Source organism: Bombus bifarius, unplaced genomic scaffold (assembly GCF_011952205.1).
Source record: "Bombus bifarius isolate JDL3187 unplaced genomic scaffold, Bbif_JDL3187 scf7180000007980, whole genome shotgun sequence".
Classification (NCBI taxonomy): Eukaryota; Metazoa; Arthropoda; class Insecta; order Hymenoptera; family Apidae; genus Bombus; species Bombus bifarius.
In genome coordinates, this window is record NW_022884365.1 from 513,919 (window position 1) to 536,674 (window position 22,756).

The 22,756-nt window shown below is 37.0% G+C and overlaps 1 protein-coding gene across 8 annotated transcripts in view; it reads left to right on the plus strand.

The window, feature by feature from the left end:
* Positions 1–22,756, plus strand: part of LOC117204793 (MOB kinase activator-like 2) — a 65,134-nt gene that overhangs the window by 31,025 nt on the left and 11,353 nt on the right. For 3 of the 8 annotated variants that reach the window (XM_033442530.1, XM_033442533.1, XM_033442535.1), the window contains exons 1-2: positions 3,256–3,356; positions 18,708–19,325. The exons of 2 other annotated variants lie outside the window; for them this stretch is intronic. In XM_033442530.1, coding sequence (XP_033298421.1) covers positions 19,147–19,325 — 179 coding nt within the window. In that variant the 5' untranslated portion in view covers positions 3,256–3,356; positions 18,708–19,146. Of the gene's footprint in view, positions 1–3,255; positions 3,357–3,528; positions 3,548–18,674; positions 19,326–22,756 lie in introns of those variants that run through there. 3 more of the 8 variants (XM_033442534.1, XM_033442531.1, XM_033442532.1) reach the window with 3 other exon arrangements.

The window sequence follows — 22,756 nt, forward strand, 5'->3', positions numbered from 1 at the left end:
AGTTTCAATCGAATTATCGAAAATTCGTCCTGATTCGATAAAGTCACCAAATTGTATACCAAAAACCAGTTAAATGTCAACAGAAGAAGAGGAATGATCGAAAGAGACGATAGCCACGAAGCGATGCGTAGTCGAAAGAATTTCAATCAATTGCAAGTTATCAACGTCCTTTACAAATTGAACCTGGACTAACGAATCCACCAAATAGTTGCCAGAAACCAGTCAAATGCTAAAAGTCACGGAGAAAAGAAATAATTAAAGCAGACTAGAATCACAAGACAACACATCGTCATAGAAGTCTCAATCTGTTTCAGTTGCCGCGTCGATGCTTTAGAGATCTTTTGTACTCGCGTTCTCCCAGCATGTTCTCTATCTTCATATTTACCCATCGTGCTTCGTTGTTTCGGCTGCCTCTCGTTGTCACTTACTGTCCCGTTCGTTACTGCTATAACGCATTCTACGTAGCTTTGTCGTGTGTTGTAGATATTTGTTCACCATTCCTAGTACGCCTGAACGCTTTGGCGCTCGTCTTCCTTCCTCAATTCGGGTCTCGTCTGCTACCGCTGCCATCCTGCAAAGGGTAACGATATATGTATGTATGCATAGCATACAGGGTGAGCAGTAATTCCGTAGACCAGAGCAACGATAATAGTCCGTGTCGTAATTCCACTCGAACGTGATCGTTGCTTCGATATAATCACGCTGGATTGAAGCGGATCGAAGCGCCTCTGAAGCTGTCTCGAAGTTAAACTCGTGTTGCGGATGTCTGTTATTTGGCAGGAATTTTGTTAGTTGATCACGGAAGTGTTTAATAAAAGCGGTTCTACAAGATTATCATTTTCCTTTATTCCTTCTCCTCTTCTTTCCTTCCTTGCTGTCCTCCTCCTTCTTTTTCTTGCTAATCCATTCCTTTTTCTTCTAATATGATTGGACATTTCTCTAGAATATTTATAAGATAGCCGTAAACTTCTGGTAATTTCAGTGCTTAAAAATATTCGTAAAAAATCTATGGCGTGTAACAGATCCACTACGTTTTTATATTTTTCCCTTGACTAATCAGTAGCACGATTTTATTTCAACTTTTCTAAACTAAACTGTTCGCCTTAAACAGCACGGCCTATCTCCGGATAATATTCAGTGTAAACGCTCGAAATGTTAACTGACCAGAATCATACGAAGTTAGGAAACCAGTACATTTTATTGTGTACCTTCCAGACGGGAGTACCAACACAATCGATATCGATTGTATTATAAAAGGTTGCAAATTCAATACCACCTTCCATAAATTTGTCGTAGCTATCACAGTCTCGATTGCATCGCTCAAGGAAAATTTCCTCCCCAAAGAAATCCTCGGAAGCGATTCGAAAAGACGTCGAATAAAAGGGGCGTGCATCGTTGTTGCATCGTCGTTGCACCGTCATCGTATCGGCAAGTTTCTCATCACCGTTGCCTGGTTTCTTTCATCTCGAATCGCAATATCCTCCGCCCGTTTTCGCGCCCTTTACTTCCGCCTAATCGAAACTAACACTTATATAAGCGACACCGTCGTTGCACCCTTATCTATTCACCACGACAGCTAGTAAGTAGTCCCGTCCATGTTAACCTAGATCTAACCCAGACCCCGTTTTATAAGTTGATCCAAGCGTGACCCAGATTTTGTTTAGATTCAATCCTGACCTAATCCATCAGTTTTATCTTATTGTCAAGTTCACGCCCACCGGTGCGTCGTGTCTACATACAGAGCATAGAGCTTGTTGGCTCTATACGAAAGCCAACAAGCTAAGCACCACGCCCAACCTCGACAGTCGTTTTTCTTGCTTACGGAGCTTCTCGATCAGTTGCCTTTCGTGAATATTTTCTGTAACGCGGAAGATACGAAACGGTAGTATAGGTGCTGAAGGGTGAATCAGGTGTTGGATCAATGGGATGAATGTAGACAGATTTTGATTGGAGGAGGAAGAGAGACGAAGAAGAATAATTGGCACGTTGATTATTTTGAGACTGAATTTCTCTTAGGCTGTGGACAAAGTTTCATTTCTAAGGCTCAATTTAGATTTTTGCGAAAGGAGAAAATTTTGATAGAAATTGAATTTTATTTTTAATATTACATATAGTATTCAATAAATACTATTATATAATATTAAATAAAATATATGCTAACGTTCATGTAGGAAGAATGAACAACGAGAAACCAGTTTTCTGGAGCAGGTAATTATCATGCTTACGCAATTTCATTCTCCTGCCTCGTTGAATGAACGAAACTTAACGCGAATCACATTTAATCCTGTCTAAGTATTTTCCGAACCGGACCGTGACCTATTTCGTGTTTCAGAGTCAGCACAAAATCCGATCTATCGGAGTAGTTCAAAGTCAACTTTGATTTAACCCAAATACTTAGTAACTCGAAACGCATTGCTCGTATGTAACGAATGCGTGAAAATTCTACATCGAATTTGTACAATATATCACTTCCGATCATCATCATGGTGATTTTTATTTGTTGATCGATGTTTATAAACCGGACTATCTAGCTGTAAAAATCTATAAAAGAGATATATTGACAGGTTTATAGACGTTGAAAATAGATTAATCGCTTATGAAGGATGTTAAAGTTGATTTAAAATAAATGTTTATAACAGCGGCCGTAAGAAAGTCTGGTCGTTGTAAACGATTGATGTCTTGTCGTCACATTTCTAAAAATAAATAGCTTCTGTTTAAAAAGCAACTTTGAAACCTGAGGAATGTAACCTTGGGACAAATATTCCGTTAATCACAGCCCAAGTTTATGTTTTTCCTTCAAATCGAAATCTTCCTTCTCTTCTTTTAAATTTTCAACATCGTTCTAATTATAACTGCTAAAGATAATAGTAAGAAAAGATGAAAAATATGACGCGTCGTTCATAAGCTTCTTTTAATTCGAGGGTGAACCGAACGATTATTTCAAAGGTGATCTAATTTCGCGCCAAATAAGTATACGAGAAAAGTCGTCCGAAATGTGAAAGAAATGGAAGGTTCCTATACGAAATTTAATCGCGTTATCCGTAATCGAACGCCATTGATGATTGTTTAAACAACGACACAGAAGGGAGAGCATTCCCTTGGCTTTTTCCTCGCTTCTTCTTTGTCCGCGATTTCCGGGGGACGCGACGGGGCTTGCACGGCTGGACGCTCCTCGCTTCTCCGGCTACCCCCACCTCTCATCCCGGCGCCTAGCGTCGCACCAGGCAGTGGAAGGGATCGGGAAATGCAAGGACTTGGAACTTCGAGCGTTTCAGTTGCGTTCGAGCTCTCGGCTGTGTTGGGTCGAGTTCGAGTTGAATTCTATTCGGTTCTAAAATGAAATCTCAGTGAACACGGTACGAGATATTTCTTTTTTGTGTCTCAAGTCGTAATTGATTAATTTTTCGCATTCGTAGTATTTAGGACTGTTTATGTAAGTTTAATAATCGAGTGATAGAAATTTTTCTGTGTTCGGTGAAGAGTACATGTACTAGATTTTAACTAGATACGTAGGTAGCATGTATCTAGTTAAAGAAGTATGATTACGGTAGGGAAACATCTTGCGAATGGAATTGGGTTAAATATATATATGGTGATCGATTTCTGTAAAGAAAAGTCGGTTTAAAGATTGGAGATTCCGTGTCTTTGGAACGACAATATTTTCCTGTAAAGTTTTTTCTGCCAGAATGTCGCAAGATAGTCTTGTCGAACCTCTTTGCGCTGAACTTCTCAAAAATGAAATGATTTAACGTCCTTTTTTTTATTGCATTTGGTTAGACTTGTAATTCGAAAAAACAAATACGATTGTACGATAGATTTTTTATATTTCACTCTTATTTTAAATTTTCTTCTTTTTTCAAACTTCATTTCCAATTTTTTATTTATTTTATTTTAAGTCGAAACAAGCGCATAGCAGTAAAAAAAATGTCCCATGTTAAAAGAAGCATATATTTACGTTTGCCCAGCCATTAAGATAACAGAAGATACAAGTACGTATATCGCGGTTTTGCCTTCGAAAAATTCGGAAGATCAGTTGTGAAAATTCAATTACGCAAACTTATCGTCGACTTGTTTTTCAAACATGAGCCCAGTCTCCCACTTTCCAACCCTCTCTACTCGTTCGGTCAATCACTGGATGTTCATTCAATCGGTTCGCCGCGTTTTTCCCTTGAACCCAGTCCAAATGGACTGGATCCATTCGGCTACTTGGGAGACGTTTCTCGTTGTCACGAATGCTCCAAGCGATAGAATGAATGGAAAATGCTTTTCATTTAAATAAGATTGACGTTATATGTCTATGCAATGTAAAAAAAGCTCTACGACTTCGGTGTCATTTAATTTCTGTTGATTAACTATTCTTCGCGTATCTAATCAACATAGATCTCGTCTTTTGAATAAAAGAATAAAATTACGAATATACTTTTCATATGCACCGATGCATACAAGTACACGGAATTATCAGTAAACTTACCAGGCTCCGTCAAATAGCCAGTTTCAAAGTTTAATTTAAAATTGTACATTCATTGTTACTTCTTTCGTTCGTCTAACTTTATGTAAATTCTTATATTATCTGATTAATCAATTTCTCAACTATTTTTAATATAAGAATTAATATAAGAATTATAATATAAGAATTATCTGATTAATCAATTTCTCAATTATTCTTAATATAAGAATTTACATAAAGTTAGGCGAACAAAAGAAAAATAACATTAAGCGTAGAATTTTTAAGTTATTAAATTTTGAAACCGGTCATTTGATCAGACCTGATAAGATTCGTGTTAACATATGTAGAATCGTAAAGCACTTAACTCTATCTCACAGAATGTTTCTCCATATTTAACCGGCACGAGAATGTCCCAGTCATTGTCCCAGTTGCGCGAGACACTTATATACTGAAAAATATGGCAATTACTTTGTATCTAATATCGATAATTTCGATGGTATCTATTTAGAAATTTAAGGCTCAACGAGATTGACGAGCTGTATATTGTTTACGGTTAATCGACGATTCAGTCTCCGACTGAGATTGATTTTGGGAATAGAATAGGTTCGAAAATGGCGATGGTTATCCGAAAGATTAAAAATCACCCAGTTTGGCCGTTTTAAATGGTTCTTACAGGCAACTGTTGGTCAAGTTCCTGATTAATATACCTGATAATAATTACGAATTTAGTTTCCGAGTTGAAGTTGAAGCGACGCGATGCCAAGGATGGAAAAGTTTAGAGAATGGTGACGCTGGAAGATTAGGTAGGTTCTTTTTCAAGAGCATCTTGTCCGGTAACTCATTGAGAACGATAGGAATTTTTTACGGAAGTTTGACTTTAAAATTGAAGCCAGTAAATATTCACGAAGAATATAATGAAATTTCTTTCAAGCTTTATCATATTTACTTAAAGTGGTGAATCTTGTTAAAGTTAAGCAAAATTCTTTAAACCGCTACTTCATGTCAAAAATTATTCATTCTTAATCGATAAATTAATTAGAAAAACGCGATTTCTTTAGAATATTTCACAGTTTCATTATCTCCCATGCAATTTTCTTTTCGAAATCGAATACGTATATCTTTCTGTTTGGTATGCCTCGATATCGACAATATCGATGTCGTAAATATCAGGATTTCTTCTTTCTCATATCGAAATGCGACCATCCAATAAACACGTTCCAGTCTCGGTCCATCTGAAGATTCGGCAAATGTGACAAGTCTACTGACACCATTGAGCGTGACAGCGAAGCTAATACATCGTCCGCTGTGCCGATTTTTGATCATTTTTCGTTCGCGCCACATAGATCACGACAATTATTATCACGTTCTTCAAACTACTAATTTTTCCTATAACATATGTTTCGTATTTGTAAAATTATAAAAATCTTACGCAAAAAAAAGAAAGTATCGTAACTTTGCAGGGAACGAATAATTATCAATATTTAAGCAATCAGCGCACGATTAAAAGAAATATTCTGGGTCAGATTTAGCAAGGAAGTTGGAAATATCGTCCTGAATGAGAAGTTCGATATGGGGCGTAGACAACCCACGCAGCAGAGAACGTGTTAAAGCAAAGTTGAAACTTCTCGCGAGAGATCCGCGTTTCGCGAGAAGGCAAATATTTGTAAAAGGGAATTCAAGTTTTTATCAGAGGTCTGACGTGCTCTTCAGTGTCGACGTGAAGTAGTAGGTATACCTTCCGTTGTTTGTCGCGCTATAACCCGTTTCGCAAACTAGATCGCGCGTTTGTCTTTCAGAAGTTCTTAAGAAACGCAACGATGAGCGTTTCAGTTTGTCATCGTCCTCGGTAAAGACGTTGCATTGTTTCGCGTTGACGTAGCCGTAGTGGTTAAGACAGATTTACCATCTCGTGTAATGAGCGTATTCCTAGCGATACTTTCCATAGCGAAAGACGAAGGACAACGCTCTTCTCTTTTGAACGAAATTCGAATTTTCAAAATTTTCTCCAAATCCCGAGTGGAACAATTCTATTCTACGTTTAAAATATCGCTTATCATCGTTGCTTTCTACATGTTTCTGTATGTTTTTTGTTCATATTACGTTCATACCGAATCGAGTATGTAGAATCGAATATACAAGTTGGCGTAACGCGTAATTTCCAAACAGCGTGCCGAGCAAAGTGCATTCAGTGAGTCTAAAGCTTGTTAGTCAAATCCAATTTTAATATTTCCTGTTAACTAAAAGGTTTACTTTACCTTCCTAACGTCATTTTACCGAGTAACATAATTAACCTTTTCGCTATGGCCGCCTCTGCCGAAAATATATCGCTTGCGGTCCAAGTTACGCTGATAATGTTTTTCTTTCTCTTCGCACGTTCTACCTGTTTACCGGTACACTCGATTTCGTCACTTGGAATATATCTTTTATTTTTTGCGACAAAATCCTCTGTAATGAAGATTTCATTCTTTTTAATTCTCATAATGGCGCGTTGGTTAAAGTGCAAAACTAGGAGAAAAAGATGGGACACGAAACGTTGTTTGAGCAGTCATCGAGTCGAGCGCGCCGAAGCAATTTCCCGGTAATTTCATGGTAAAGGGATGCAAGCGAACTTCTATGCCACCGTATTCTTAACTTAGAATCGAATTTCTACGGGACTCGATTTCTCTTTCGCCGCTGTTTCAGCAGACGAGAATATCGCCGTGAATTAAATCATTTTTGAAGGCTACGAGTTACTTTCTCGTTTGCGTTGCTTCAAACTTATTCCGTTTCATCCTATTTCAATTGAAAATGCCGCCGACTATCTTCAATTTTTCTTTCCCCATCAAATACAACTGAAGATCACAAGAGAAGAATATAATCAAAGTCGAAGATAATTAAAATCTAATCACAATGAAAGTTACATTTTCTGTTTTTTTTTCTTTTTTTTGCAAGGATATAAAGGATTTGAAACAAAACGAAAACTGCCTTTTTATTTTTGGAATTATCGATCTGCTTGTGCATTAGACATCATCTATGCGTTTGTTTGGAAAGTTTTAGAATTGTTCGCATTCCTCGAAGCTTCTCCATCGCAAGAAATGTTCTAAGTGGCACCAATGTCGTTAAAGACCGCGGACTTATTTCAAACAAAGAAGACTCGACGATTTATTTTAGACAAAGAACGTTTACGACAGACCAAAGTTGAAGATAGTCTAACGGTTTAAGACGAACTATCGTCTCGATCTTCTGTTAGAGGAACGGATCATGCTCGGAGAAAATGGTTCTTTTACACTGAAATTGGAGTGGCCGACAAAAGTATAAACACGATCCAAGATAATACGGATTTTTAGTCGGTGATCTTCGTAAAAAGTAAAATTCCACGTTGAAATCTTTGTTTCTTCGATTGGAATATAGCACGCACGCGTTACGTTGCAACGTTATGTGAATCTACGTTGTACAACCCCCGTGGGTTATGCATGGATTATGCGAGACTATTTACAAAGGATATAAAACGAAATTGTAGCAGAAAGAAATTGTGTCTGTAGAATATTTTTGAATTTACTTTAAAATACCACGGAAATAAGTGGGAAACGCTTGCGGATTGCAAAACCAAAAAGGACACTTAGAGATTTATTGGCATAAATAAAATGAAAGTTGAAAGCGGGCTCCTCTTGTTCGATACCTGCAATTAAAAGTTTAAGATTGACGTTCGAAAGGTATTTTAAATGCGAAATCCGAAATGTCAGATGTATAATTCGAAATTGTATACTTATACGATGTAATATACAGGAGAAACGAGGTGATGATTAAATATTTCCAGATATGTGACTAACAGAAGAAAATGCTAACATCACAGCAACGAGCTTAACGTGAAACGCTTCAACACCTTCTGTTGGTTTCATAATCTAAATCAAGGCGAGTCTGGAGCCGTGAAAAAACCCCTAGAAAACGCAGCGTTCTCGAGTCGTGCTCTTCTTCAATTTCTCTACTCAGACTCGTGGCTGACACCGGTCGCATATAATCCAGAGAAAGTTTCAGTGTCTTTCCACGCCTAGGAAGACGACGAACGTTGCTGAGATAGCTGTCGTTTTTACTCGAAACTTGAATCACGCTTTTAAAATTAGCACTGTTATAAATAATCCTGTATAAATATCGATTTCTTTTTCCTCTCTGTGACCAGTACGAGAGATCGTTAAGGGTGCAGTACGTGATGACGGTGATGATTTATCGAAGCTTATTGGATTGTAACGTGTGATGTGTGCGGTTTCTGATAACGCTTTTAATGTTCGCACATTTGAAAGCGTGTATTATTGCGGTTCTTTCGATGTCGCTAGAACGAAAGTCTCGGGGATGTTACGTAACTAAAGTTTAGAGCGCAGGGAACGTCGGTCTAACTCTGATAGAGGAATGGTTAAAGTATATGATTTATGCGAATCCTTTGTTTCCTACCAATCGAACGATGATTGATAAATTGATTGAAATTTGACTAGAAAAATTCTGAACAGGAAGTTCAAATATAATCTCACTAGAAAACCAATGAATAGATAGAAATTAAAGTAAATATGCAGAGTGTTTCAAATGGACAGTACAACAATAATTCGAATGAATTCTACTATGGCTCGTGACGTGGATTGGTTTCGTAATAAGAACGTGACTTCGTTATATTTTAAATTTAGGATTTTTACGTTCTCTCGGATCCTCCGTCGTAACATAGTTATTTATGAATAGAGGGGATTCAAATTTTAATTAGATCTCTGTGAAATTGAAATTTTGCTGTATATATATGTGTAACTTATCCTAAATTACGAGAAAAATAGGTTGAGATATCCGCTATGGGTTCCCTAATAATTTTCTTTGACATTCTTAAGCTTTTGCATTTTGATTCTGTCGAGGATTAAATATTTTGCTAGAATATTTCAAAAATGTTCAATTTTTCCTCATATTTACCTCCTGTTTTCTCTCTCTTTTTAAATATTTCTTCATCGAAGGATCACAGTCAAGCGACATTGTCACGCGAATAAGTAGAAATTTCTTTCTGCTCGACCGATCGAGACGATTCTCGAGGCCGTGACCAGCGAAAAATGAAACGTTCGAGGGCAGAACGATAATTCATCGAAATGTCGTCGAAACTGTATCTCCAAAACCCATTGAAGAAGATTGATCGAAATAGGGACAATGCCTACCCAGCGAGAGAAATTTGTATAGGTAATCAGCTCTGTGATTTAAACGTTTTAATTCGACACATCTGAATAAGAAATTTGTATTTCATCTTGTTGTATCTTTAAGTCATTTTAATACTAATGACTGTACTATTAAATATTCGTGTATCAATCTTTTGCTAACATTTCACATAATATTGTGATTATCTTTTAATGTGATCAGAATAGCACTCGACATGACAGTCTAATTCAGTCTGTTTTTATGGTTCGCGTGCGAGCGACGTGAGTCTGACCGAAACTGACTTACATCACTGTCGCCGTCAATGGCTCATTAGTTAATCGTCACGTGTCCTCGATTAAGCGTGGAAAATGAATATCAATGCTCCGAAGTCGCAATCGTAGACGCGCGTGCGGATGTTGGGACGTGCTTTTCCATTCGCAAATCGGTTAGAAGCTTCTATTAGTTAAGCGGCTCTATTCTCGTGAAATTCGAGGAGCGTACAGGATATTCCACGCAATCATAAGTGTTACAATAGAAATGCAAAAAGTAGTACGACATGTACACGTATAGAGAAACACGAGAAATAACTGAAGAAACCTTCACATTTAAATGCTAAGGACATTATTGCCATTATTAACAGTAATTAAACATAGTATCTACTTCCTTTTAGCGAATTCACTGTTTTAAGGATTGTACGTTTAAACAGCGCATTATACAGATAAAAAAGAGACAATTTCTTGAAGGTCTTGATAATGGAACGCATTACTGGAAAAAAAATGGAGGCCACGGATGTTAATTTGGTCGTTGAATAGCTGCGCTTCTGCCATTTAACCATGAGTCACCAAAGTGGTCGACCGATAACTTCTCTCCGGCAGTTATTTTCCAAAGCATTATTCATCGATGTGCCCATTTCAGAGTTTACTAACTGACTACAATCAAGAAACTCTCTAACTCTCTACAACCGGATAACTCCCTCTTTAATCGTGGCGTATCAACATTTACGATTTTCTACATAAATCCACGTCACGTGCTCTTTCTTCCTCCATTCCTTACATTTCACGTGCATACTCCAAATTCGCTTCTGTGACCGCAAATCTTAAGGAAATCCAGTTACGTGCCAGACCAAACAAACTCTGGACCATTTATGGTTAAGTTGTGGTGGGGATAGCGACCTTGGGCAACTGAAACTCGTAACTTGTTCTACTCCAGATACACGACTCTCTCGTCCATTCAGTTTGTCGTTGAATTTTTAACGCGTTATACGTTTCTCTCCTCTTATAGTACATGTCTAGTATCCACATTTAGTTTGAGGGTGTTTCGTGCAATGTGAATTGACTCGGCGCTTCTAAAAATTTTAGACGAGCAAATATCTTATTTTAATTTATAAGTGAAGAGATTAAAAAACAAATTTAGATCCAATCGGACTAACGTTAAGTAACTTTGTTACTCCTACCTATGTACATCTATTTTAATTTACGCAATGAAAAGCTCCACCTAAAAAGCGAGTTACATGTACATACACAACTGTCGAGTAATTCTATTATATTTCCACACGCGTATCCATTAAAAAAGCTCGTATGACAAAGGTTTAAAAATACGCGTCCTAATAACACGAAACACCCTGTATCATCGATACAGGACATACTATCAACGAGCAAGTTACTCATTATTTTACAATCAATTAAGAGGCAATATTTGCCACGGAACACCTTGGTATTGGAGCGTTTTTTCAGTGCCGTGAAAGAACCGGCGAGGTCGGCCACGTTGTTGACGCCAGTCACGTACGTTTATTATCCGTCTCCCTTGCCTTAACGACGTCACTTTAATGAGATGCTCAGTTAAGCATAAATTTCGATCGACGGCGTGCGATTGATCCCTGCGATGCTGCCTTCGTGTTTGTCTTTCATCCGCGTATGTATATACTTACGTGTGTATAATCGTTGATGAAAGTTTCGAGCAACGAAGGCGCGGTTCGTCGGAACAAACGCGCTCGCGCCCGCTCACTGACGTAAGCCACGATGATTTAATTTATACAACCTATGAAAAACCTTGTTTGCCACGCGCCCGTTACATCTTTAATACCCTTCATCCAATTACGATTACTGCATTAAAACGCGTCTTATCGCGTTTTCCCTTTCGTTATGTAAATTCTCTATCCACGTTTTTTACCCAGATTCGAAAGTCTTACACGTGTTGTCTGGCGAAAACACGTGTCGAGATAGACTCGAGCATTTCTGCGTTCGCTTTTATTAGAGTTTTGATATTCCATGCAATCTTATTTTCTTTTATTCCTCGATATTTTATCGATCCATAGCCGTAGAATATAATAAAAGCACGAGAGAATAATACAGCTATTGACAAATATGATAATTTCAATTCACGGAGCAGAACATTATAAAATGAGCGAAAAGATAAACACGAATATGGAGCGTTACACAAAGTCTTGTTTTTCACAATGTGAACAACTATGTTACGCAAATCTATTCTCATAAATCGACTCCTACACGTTAGCACGCTTCAATATGCATCGAACGACCATAGTACGTCTTCCTATTCATTTATTCGATCACCTACGTGTGATCTCATTCACTGATTTTTTGCATTTCCTTTTACAAGACCAACTTCGATAATGGATTAATAACATGAAAGTTAATCTTTGTTTGAATTATTCACCAAAAGAATTGAAATTTTCATCCGTTGATAACGCGATAAAGCTAAATGAAACGGGGTAATCTAGCTTTAATTTAACTTGTGGGGAATGAAAGAACAGTGGAACGTTCTATCAAATGTCACGTATTAGAAGAAATACAGTTACGTATGTGCGTACAAAATTTCTAGGAAATGATGACGCACAATTCGTGCTCAAAATACTGCATGTGTTCGATACATTTATGAACATTTCCACGTGTTGATAAGCGAAGCTCCCAATTACATCCTATCGATTAATTTTTTTCCAATATTTATTTTTCGCACTTACAGTGCGATCGCATGAATTTTGTATTTTTATAATAATAATCGAAGCTGGGATAAAATTTTCATCATTTCAAAATGAAAAGAAAAATATTTGCGCTGCAAACGGAAATTTATTTCTTTCGTTGTCGTCCTGACGTTATCGATACGAATATGTTACCTGTTAACAAATTTTATGAATTTTAAATATTTGAATATTTATTTCGCATTTGCGTATGAAATATAGTTCAAATGTACTGTTCAAAATTCTAGTATGTATCGAATATTCCATATGTTTGCCATAGGGTGTTGATTGCAAATTCTATAATATTATTCTATAGTTAATACTAAAAATACACTGTGAAATATTAGTTCGTTTTGTTTACTATCTCGTTATCACATACACGACGTACGCATATTTCCTAATTCAATGCAAACGTTTATTATTCATTATTGTATCTACTTTCAAGTGGTTTTTAATCTTATCAGCTCGACGACAGCGACATTGAATAGTATTTTGTTAAATAATCATTCTACTGCTATTGCATTTACCTATCAGTCTGACAATGAAATTTAATTTAGCAAAAACTTACCAACAGTATAAGAATCATTGCTATTGTACAAACTAACGCAATTTTACCTCAGCGTAAAACGAAACATCAATATCATATCATCGTCGCGTGCATACGAAAATTCCCTCTTCTCTAGATCGTATCTTTCTCTGACAATTTTCCAAATAATTAAGCAAACTTCTATGTACTGCTGGATCGAATCCTCAAGAAATCGCACTGCGCAAGAAAACAGGCGATAAATATCGCGGATGCTCGGAACTCGGCGGTCATTTCTTTAATCGCGCTTGAGGGCTCAATAAATCGAGCCAAATTTACGATCCCAGTGTACTAGCATGTTCGATGCACGCTCGTTATTTCCTCGCACACATAAGTCGGAAGCCACGGGTTACGAGTACTGCCTAACGCCATTGTGTATTATTTCGACCCTGAAAAAAGAAAACTACGGTACAGTGTGTGGCCGGTTATGAAGCTCCATATTTCGTTCGTAAATAATGTCTCGTTGGTTTTATCGCGCGAAACGTCTGAAGAAATAATCGGGACTGTTGCGACCGTTCGGGTATAGATGTATGTAACTTACAGTCTTATGTTTTTCTCGAAGAATTAGCGTTAAATCGGACGATTCGCTTGCTGGCGTATTTCTTTTCTTTTCTTTTTAATTGGATCTCCCACAGACTTGGGTTTATATAAATAAAATATCAGTATCAATAGAGTAGGTATCGCTCTTTTGGCGGAATTTCAAATATGCAACAAAGTTCGGAGATTATTAATTTTGAGAAAATTATCCACAAACATTTAGGTGTTTGTTCCCTCTAAGAATTACTATTGATACACCTTTAGTGTCTTGTACTTACATGAGTACATATTATGATACGGCAGAATATTCATAGTTGCGTTCTAAAAAAAGGATGGTGACCTTGAGATCTGAAATGACGCCATCTTGACAGAAATAATTTATCGACTTTAACATTATACTTTTCTCATTAACCATTTTCTCATATGTTTTCGTACTACTAGAGGCAATGGGAACGTCTGGAGTGATCATGTCAAATAAAATATACTGTATATTATTGAAAAGGCGGGAAAAAACACTATAGAACATTTGGCAGGGATCATGTTAATGTAGTTCAATGCCTTGAGGATTGTTTGTCGTGGATCGTGAATATTAAACGCAGCTGGGTCGAGAAATCTTCCGATGAGACATTGTCTTGGTTAACTTCTGCGTTTCGCTCGCGCGATATCAGTTTCTTGTAATTAGGTTAATGTACTTTCAGAAGTAGCAGAACTTTATCAAAGAACAAGATTTCTTTGACACGCTCTAATTTTCCATCACTTTCATTCTTATTTCAACCTTTCTTTTATAAATAATTTCTTTTATCAAATTTGATAATACAACGTCGAACTTTGTCTTACATATGAAAAACTTCTTTATCAAGGATAGTTGAACATAATATTTCTCTTAAATAATAATTAAATATGAATCATAAAAAGTAACATTTGTCGTTTATAAAATAATCTTACAGCAGTACGTACGGTCGATTCGTAGAAATATTTATTTATGCGCGTAACGAAAAACGATCTTTTAGTCGTTGGAATTGAAACAGTGACGCGAAGGAACATGGAAATATATCGAGTGGAATATAAAGCTTCCCACGCACGCGACGTTCAAATGATTGGTTGAGTTTTCTGATATTTGGTGCAGCCAAGAATGATATCTGGTCTTGGAACTCTGGTTATACAGTGAAATATACCTGCGAGTGTGTAAGGAGTTGATAAATTTCCGGAAGTTCGGGTGGGTATTCGTGCCACGATTCCGAATCACGAAAGCGAATTATTCGAATGCTTTGAACAGCCTTTCAGTGAGAATACACTTTTCCAGACGTTCTGCGATATGAATGTGAGCTCCACGTTTTTTTTTTTTTTTTTTTTTTTTTGTTTTGACAATATATTTGTGGGAATAATTCACGCCGTAATGTACTTAAATGTCTAAGATCGTGAAAGTGCGAGATCGATCTTTTTTTCTTTTATTCGCAAAAGAATGTTTCCCTTCAAGACAAATTGTTGAAAATTCCATAAAATTATACTATCGATTTTAAATAATAGATAACGGAAGAAACGTCACGTTTCATAAAACTTATCATTTAAACATTGTTATTAATTTACTGCGAGAATGTAATTCTATTTATATTTCCGCGTTACATCATTGCGGTTTCCTATCGAACCAACCGGAACTTTATTTAGTTTAACTTCGCATATTGGGACTTGATCCGTTTCCATAGGTAACTCGATGCAATAGCAAATATTCAAAGCGTACAATATCAAAAGCCGTCCGTGAAATTCTAACAGTGTGAAATCTGTTAAATATCATGTGGGAAATTTATGACAGATGTAAAGCCATGGAAATAGTTTGAAAAATACGGCAGATGCTTTCTGTATTTTATTTTTATTTTTTATATATATATATATATATTACTACACACTTTATTCGATATTTAAAAATACATATCAAAACAATTTATTATATTTAAAAAAAACGTTGATATAATATATTGCTATCGTATGAGTATTTTCACCTGGAAACCTTTTCGACATATAGCAAATCCAAAGCTTTTACCGGAAACGGTCTACACCAAGGTTCGGTTAACATGGGAGGTTTACCGATATTATTGGCACGAACCGCTAGACTATTTTTCACTCGATACAGCGAAAGGACTGTTTAAAACGCACGCGAATGCAAGATGGGTGTGGTGTGTGAACTACGTTCTCATGACTAATTCAATCAGGTCACCGGTTGTTTATTGGATTGCAACTAGAGACGCTCTATCGATTGAAATTTACTCCGACGAGTGAGAATAAATAATCGTATGATGCAGTGATGCCATGTTAGTATTATTTCTAACTGTTATGTAAATCCAACTGTACATCTATTAGATAAGCAAATGAAAGAAAATTTCAAAAATATAAAGATACTGGGTAATGAGTAGAAATTAAATTTATTCTTATAACGTGATTAATGGTAGATCGCGTTATGTGTAAATGTCAAACTGTCGATTATAACGATATATGCGAACCAGCTAGAGACCTTGATCAGCGGCAGTCTTTATCCCATATTAAGCTTTAGATCTATCGAGGGGTGGTTTTATTGCAATGGCCTTGCTACCCTAATAGCTTCTTCAATGCGTTGTTTCAGATCATCTGTTACAGCCATTTCTGTCGAATCCTACCTATTTGTCTCTTATAGCATTTGATTATCTCGATATACGGACAAACGAAGCGACCAAGAGTCATCGAGCAATCTCGACCCAATTATTGCATTTCCTATCCCTCTTTCTTACTACGCACACTTTCATTTCTTTGATAATATCTGAATCTCGCTATGTTTAACAAGTAATTTAATTTCGATATTTAGTTATATTATCCACGTGTTTCTGCTGCATCTGTTCAATCGTCCGTTCTTCTTTTCTCTATCTCGATCGAACTTGATTTTTTAATCAGGACGTAAATTCTTAAAATTTTCACACACGGTTCTAAGGTCAGTAGCGCAATATCTTTCAGTTTAGAGACATATAAACACACTTCTAGCGATCCTCGGAGGATCTCGCAGCTATCCGTGAGTCAGTTGCACAGAGAATTTTGGCGATGGTCCAGTGGCGCATATTCTAAAAATTCCGCCGTATTTCTACCCTAGAGAAGGGGGATAGAAAACGAGCAAGCGAAGAGTCGTAATCGCGATCGTCCTCGTGGCCTGTTTCGATTTCGGCAAGGAACGCGCTCGCCTTCGAGAACCGAACCTTCTCTCTTTTGTCTCCCCAAGCGTTTTTAGCCTCGCGATCGTTCCAGAGGACGTTGTCCTGTCTGAAATGAGAGATGCCTCGCGAAACTCGTTCTGAATTCTGAACTGACTTATTCTCGGACAACTTATCGAAAATGTTCGTTAGAGTTGAAATGTGGTAGAGTTGAATATTAACGAAATAATTAGAATTGGATTTTTAGGCAAGATTTGAGTTACTGCAATAAATTTCTTTAATTCGAATAAATTAATCCAACAATTGACAGTTATCGATTATCATGTTATCAAAGTGAAAATGTATTTAAATTTGTTTTGAAGCCGATTGTATATATAGGAAGTGCTATTTCGAAAGTTAGGACATATTTTACATCTCAAAGCGAACAATAAATACGTGTCTTAAAAATATTTATTTTTATAACACGGTTATTTTTAACTCGAAGCACCAGTCTACGTAAAATCTTAGAAACGGCCTTCATTGCCACGTCGATACGGTATATCATTGATTTTCTCACGTATTTGAGTATCCTCTTGACTGATTTCTTATTCCGCCACACAAAAAGGTTTTTCCTTTTTTTTATATAGAAAAGCCTAAACTTAAACAAATCGGATGTAAATAGACCGACGAGATTTTTTACTTATCCCATACTTTGCATTGCCAAAACATGTAAAAGAAGAAATGAATTATACGTTCTCCTTTGTTATTCGCAAGCAGAATATTTATTCGAAGCTATCCCAAGATATCTTCGTGCTTTGTCCATTACATTTTGCACCACATGTCTGCGCAGAAATATGAAAAACGAAATATGTAGTAATCGTTTCACACGACACTTTTCTTGAGCCATTCATTCTGCATACTTCATATCTGCTCGAAGTAGGATAAAAATGCCTTCGTACCTTCGAAGAATTCCACAAATGCAAGCCATTAACATAGAATTCTTCTTCTTCTTTTCCCTGTTACCCTGCGCATTGCTTCTTTTTCCAATAATTCGCCCAAAAATACTTTTGTTATGAAAAATATCTCATCCATAATCACTGTCTCGATTCTTCGTGCATTTGACAATCGAATAATCAAATTTTACATATAACGTCAAGCTGTGTTCGCAATCCTTTCATATTCAACGATATGCCATGCATAAATGTTAGCAAAAGCGATATTTTTATACGACAACAGCGTCATCTTCGATCATTAAATTCCAGCGTCGAATAAACGAATCCGTTCCATGAAGATACATCACCCGCTCTTATCAGCCCTCTCAAACGCCATCCAACGAGTACAAACTCGTTTTATTCGAAACCATTTTAAAGCTACCTCGGTGAATTGCATCGTGCCATATGATCACGAAAGTTACCCGGATTAATGAAAAATCCAGTAATTCGCGTAGAAAGGTGTTTGAACGATGTTTAAACGTGTCCCCGATTTCGATTTCGATCGAGGAAGCACGCGTTTAGGGGTGAGTATGTGCTTAGATTGGAGTGGCATCGTCGGTACGGTGCACTAAAATCTTCTCGGTCGAAATCGCAAGCGGGGACTCTTTATTTAGACGTCGGCGAATGATTGTTCCCCCCAGAATACCGCGAAAGTGAGAAAGAAAGAGAGAGAGAAAGAGAGTGTGTGAGAGAAAGAAAGAGAGAGAGAGAGAGAAAGCTGTGGTTCAGCTGGAGCTCGCGCGAATCGAGAGCGACTCAAGTTCAATGATAATCGAGACGGACTTGGCACGCGTCACCGCGACCGGATTCCCTCTTCGTTGATCTTGGACCGATAGTGGCGCCACGCTAACTACAGACATGGCGTCGATCATGTTTCTGCGCGGAACAGATGGATCTGCCAGCGAGACGACGACTCTACAACGTGTGTATTACCTCGTGTTCATCGAACAGTCCTAAAAAAATGCATTAAGACGAATCGTTTGCTCGAACAGAAACTGTGAGACAATTTCGATTGAAAAAGACTTTGAATATTTTCGGAAACAAAACAGAAAAAAAAAGAAAAAAGAAAAGAAAGGAAAAATAGAGAAAAGAAAGGAGTAGAATTAACAGAGACAGAGTAGTTGTTATCGGTGGAGGGGTGAAGTTTGAGGATAGTTGTTGGGATTGACCAAGGACGAGAACACCAGGCGATAATTGGTGTCGCAGCCGGTGTTCGATGAGAACCGAACAAGATTTGGTGCATACCCAGCGTACGTGAAAAGATCCTCGGGCACGAGGACGGGGCGCCGAAGAGATCGTCTTCAACCACGACGATCACGACGACAGCGATGCTGCGCTCGCCGGCGCGCGTCGTTCTCCAGGATTCTTCCGCCTCGACGTCCTCGACCCTGTCGGCGCCACCGACGCCGGTCCACCACGGCGCTGCTACCAGCTCGACCGTCTCCTCGCGTCTTTCCCTCCTCGACACCTGCCACAGGAAGATCAGGTTCTTCGGCGAGCTTGTCGCGTGAGTCCCTCCGTCTAGTTCCATCTCGTCTCTAGATCTCTATGTACATACATATATATCTATATATCTATCTATATATATATATATATATATGTGTTTATATTTCAATATTGTACGTGTACACATGTGTACTTGTACGGAAATGTCTTCGACATAGAGGGCTCTGGCTTGACGTTGAGTAGTAAATGGCTACTAGCCACCTATTTATGGAAATAGGGAACAAATCGAGTCCGACTTAAGGTTAGGCCAGTATTTCTCATACCGGAAGTTCCGAGTGTAATATCGTAGAAGTAGAAGGAAGACTATCAGCAAACGATCTATTGTAAAATTAAATTATACATTACGTATAGAACGGTTCACTGAAATAATCGGGCTTAGGCAGGTCGTTGTGGTAGAACGTTTTATCAGAAAGTCTCTCTGATAATTTTCTATGTTATTTTTTTTTTTTTTTTTTTTTGTTTAAGTGGAACGATCGTGGAACCTTCTACCTAAATTTGAAGTAGCATCCTACTATCTTGAGTCTAACCAATGTGGTCGCTTTTGGATTATAAGTAAAAACTAAAGTTCGAAGTAATTTGAAGACGTAGCTGTAGGAACTGTTCCACTTTCAAGAAGTTTCTGAAAGAAAGAACAGGGAAAGAGCCGCGGGTCGTGCAATCTGGATCATTGACGGATTTTTTAAAACTTATTTTTAGCAGTTAAATGCTACATCCCTGCATTGTCTAGTGAAATATCGAGAATCAGAAGGCTGCTACGCCCTGACGAATTTTACATAACATATTTTTATTAGCTTGAATGTAACAGTGAAATATAACGTACTAGCCTTCTCATAAAGATATCTTTTTAATCTAAATGTTTGTCGCAGCTTTTTGTGATGCAAATTGCATTTCTTATTCAAAGACAAGCCAGTGTCCGTCGTTTGGAGACATTTTGCATATGCATGGTGTAAAATTAAAGCTGTTGCGAGTCAACATCTCAACGACTACAAAAAATAGAAATTTTTGTATTATTACGCCCGCTTTGGCATGAACGTGTCTTGGTATTTTACATTAAAATTCATTATAATTCATATGGTACGAGAGAACAGAAATATCTTTAAAAGATTAAGTATTTAATACTTCGTACATTAAAAAGTATAATGAAACGTAAATTTCATAGTTATTGAGATATTATCTCTCGACGTCTTTTATTTTTATACTATGCACGAAGGATTAACAGGAAACACCGATGCAACCGGAAATAGGATAATGCCACCATCGAATTCATGAAAAGAAATTATTTTATTATGAAAAAAATTGTCTTACTTCCGATTGTATCATGATTTTTCATCTACCTTGTTATATATATATATATATATTTCTCTGTATGGCCGGCTGAAAATTGTTCGTTATGTTTTATTGCATGGCATACATATGTACTTCTCTGATTGAGCATCGAAAATCGAGAATTCTTCATTGTTTAACGCTTTGCTGGTTTAGGTTAGGTATAATATATTTCCAGGTTTCTTTTTTTTTTCTATTTCGAATCCGTCGCTTATTCGGCATAAAGATCAAACATTATATCGAAGTGAAGCCAATAATTTTGAAAATCTCTGGAAACAAATTTTAATAGAGCTGAAAATAGGAGTACATTCGTTCGGGAAAGGGAACCTTTCTTGTTACACGATATTAAAATTGGAAAAGTTAGGTGTGTTACTTCGTCAATAAACGTGCATTATCGTTACGAGCTTGTAATCTAATATCACGTTAAACGCGTCAATTTTTTCGTCGATCTTTTATCGTTGCTTCGAATGTATCATTTTCTCGTTCGATCTTGTGTAAATGATCTTTTCCAAGATTTTGTTATAAAAATTGTTTGTATCTGGAATTTTTATTTATGCAACGTTACAGAACTGATTTAGACGCAATAGCATTGTATCATTTCTTTAGTTCTCTCTATGCAAGAGAATTACATTGCACGTATCAGTGTTATAATAAAATTCAAAATGGTGAGTCCACAGTCAGACGACAGCGTACGTTGAACTTAATGAAATATCTTCAAACAGTGTAGAAGAACTGCTATACATCATTCAAAGATTTAGAACACGCAAGTTTTTCTGACTCGCATAAATGCAATACATACTTGCAACATATACCGAGAACCGGCGAAGAAAGATAAGTCGGTAACACGCTTGAGCAGTGGCCGGTGGCGATTAAGCAGGAAAAAGAGAGCGCGCAAGAAAATCCAATCGCATTATTATGGCGGCATTTTATATTATTAAGGTTTGAAGTCGAATGGAATTTTTCAAGTATACCTAGTGTTCACATTGTCCAGATCGATCTTGATCGACAGGAATTTAATGGAAGTTACCAGAAAATGTTTAAGTGAACGATTTTCCATTAGATAAATAGAGTAGACATAAGGATCGTTACGAAGATTAAATATTTTGAACGCTCGAGGCCAATAAAATATTATTAGTTTTCATAGTTCTGTTTTAATACATCACGTGAGAAGACATCTGGATTAGATCGACAAATCTCGAACAAGGTAGGTGTAGGAAAACCTGAATTTTAAGAGTCGCAGTTATCGCTATTTTTCTTCTTTGATTTTTAAGCTTTCGGAACCAAACAAATTTGAATTAAAAGAGAAAAAGATGAACAGATATTAAAAAAAAAAAAAAATGAAAGGATAAGAATCTTCGATACGATAATAAACTAATAAATAGTTGGCCTCGAGCAGTCAGATATTTTCATCTCTGTCGTAGTTTCTAGCGGCGACTGGATGTTTTATTGTTTTGCGATATCTGGTCAAAACTGGCAATAACCAAAATGACGAAAGAGCGAAAAGCGGAGGATGGTCAACGAAATCAATTTGGAAGAGCAAGTTCGGCCAGTTTTTTCCAAACAAACGCAGCTTCTTTCCGGTGGCATGAGCTTCTATAATATAGAGGAAAGGACCGATGCTTTGTCCCGTGTAGACGTGGCTGAATTTTGTGGCTCTCTGGTTATACTGCATGCGAATAGAGCATTTTAGCGGCTAACAGGAAAATGATTACACAATTCCTTGTTAGAGTTCAGATACAAAATGAAAACATCGAACAGACACTCGTCGCCACTTTTCTCGAACAACAGTTCACGATCTTTTTTTATTTCACTTTTTATTGTGATTTGCAATTATTTGTTATCTCTCAGTTCTCTACGTACTTTATTAAGTCTCTGAGAGGTACGAACTAACTTCTTGTTATTTCTTTCGAATATTTGTATTCGCTGAAGGATTGAACATTGAAAAACGATTCTTCGTCAGAAATATTTGTCGAAATAATCATTAGTATTCTGTGCTCGTAATTAACTTCTAATTCTATGTGATACAAATAGATAACAAATTTTTACCTTGTATCAATCTTTTTTAAAAGAATTCTAGTCAAAATTAGCAAGTCTAGCGGTAAAACCTGT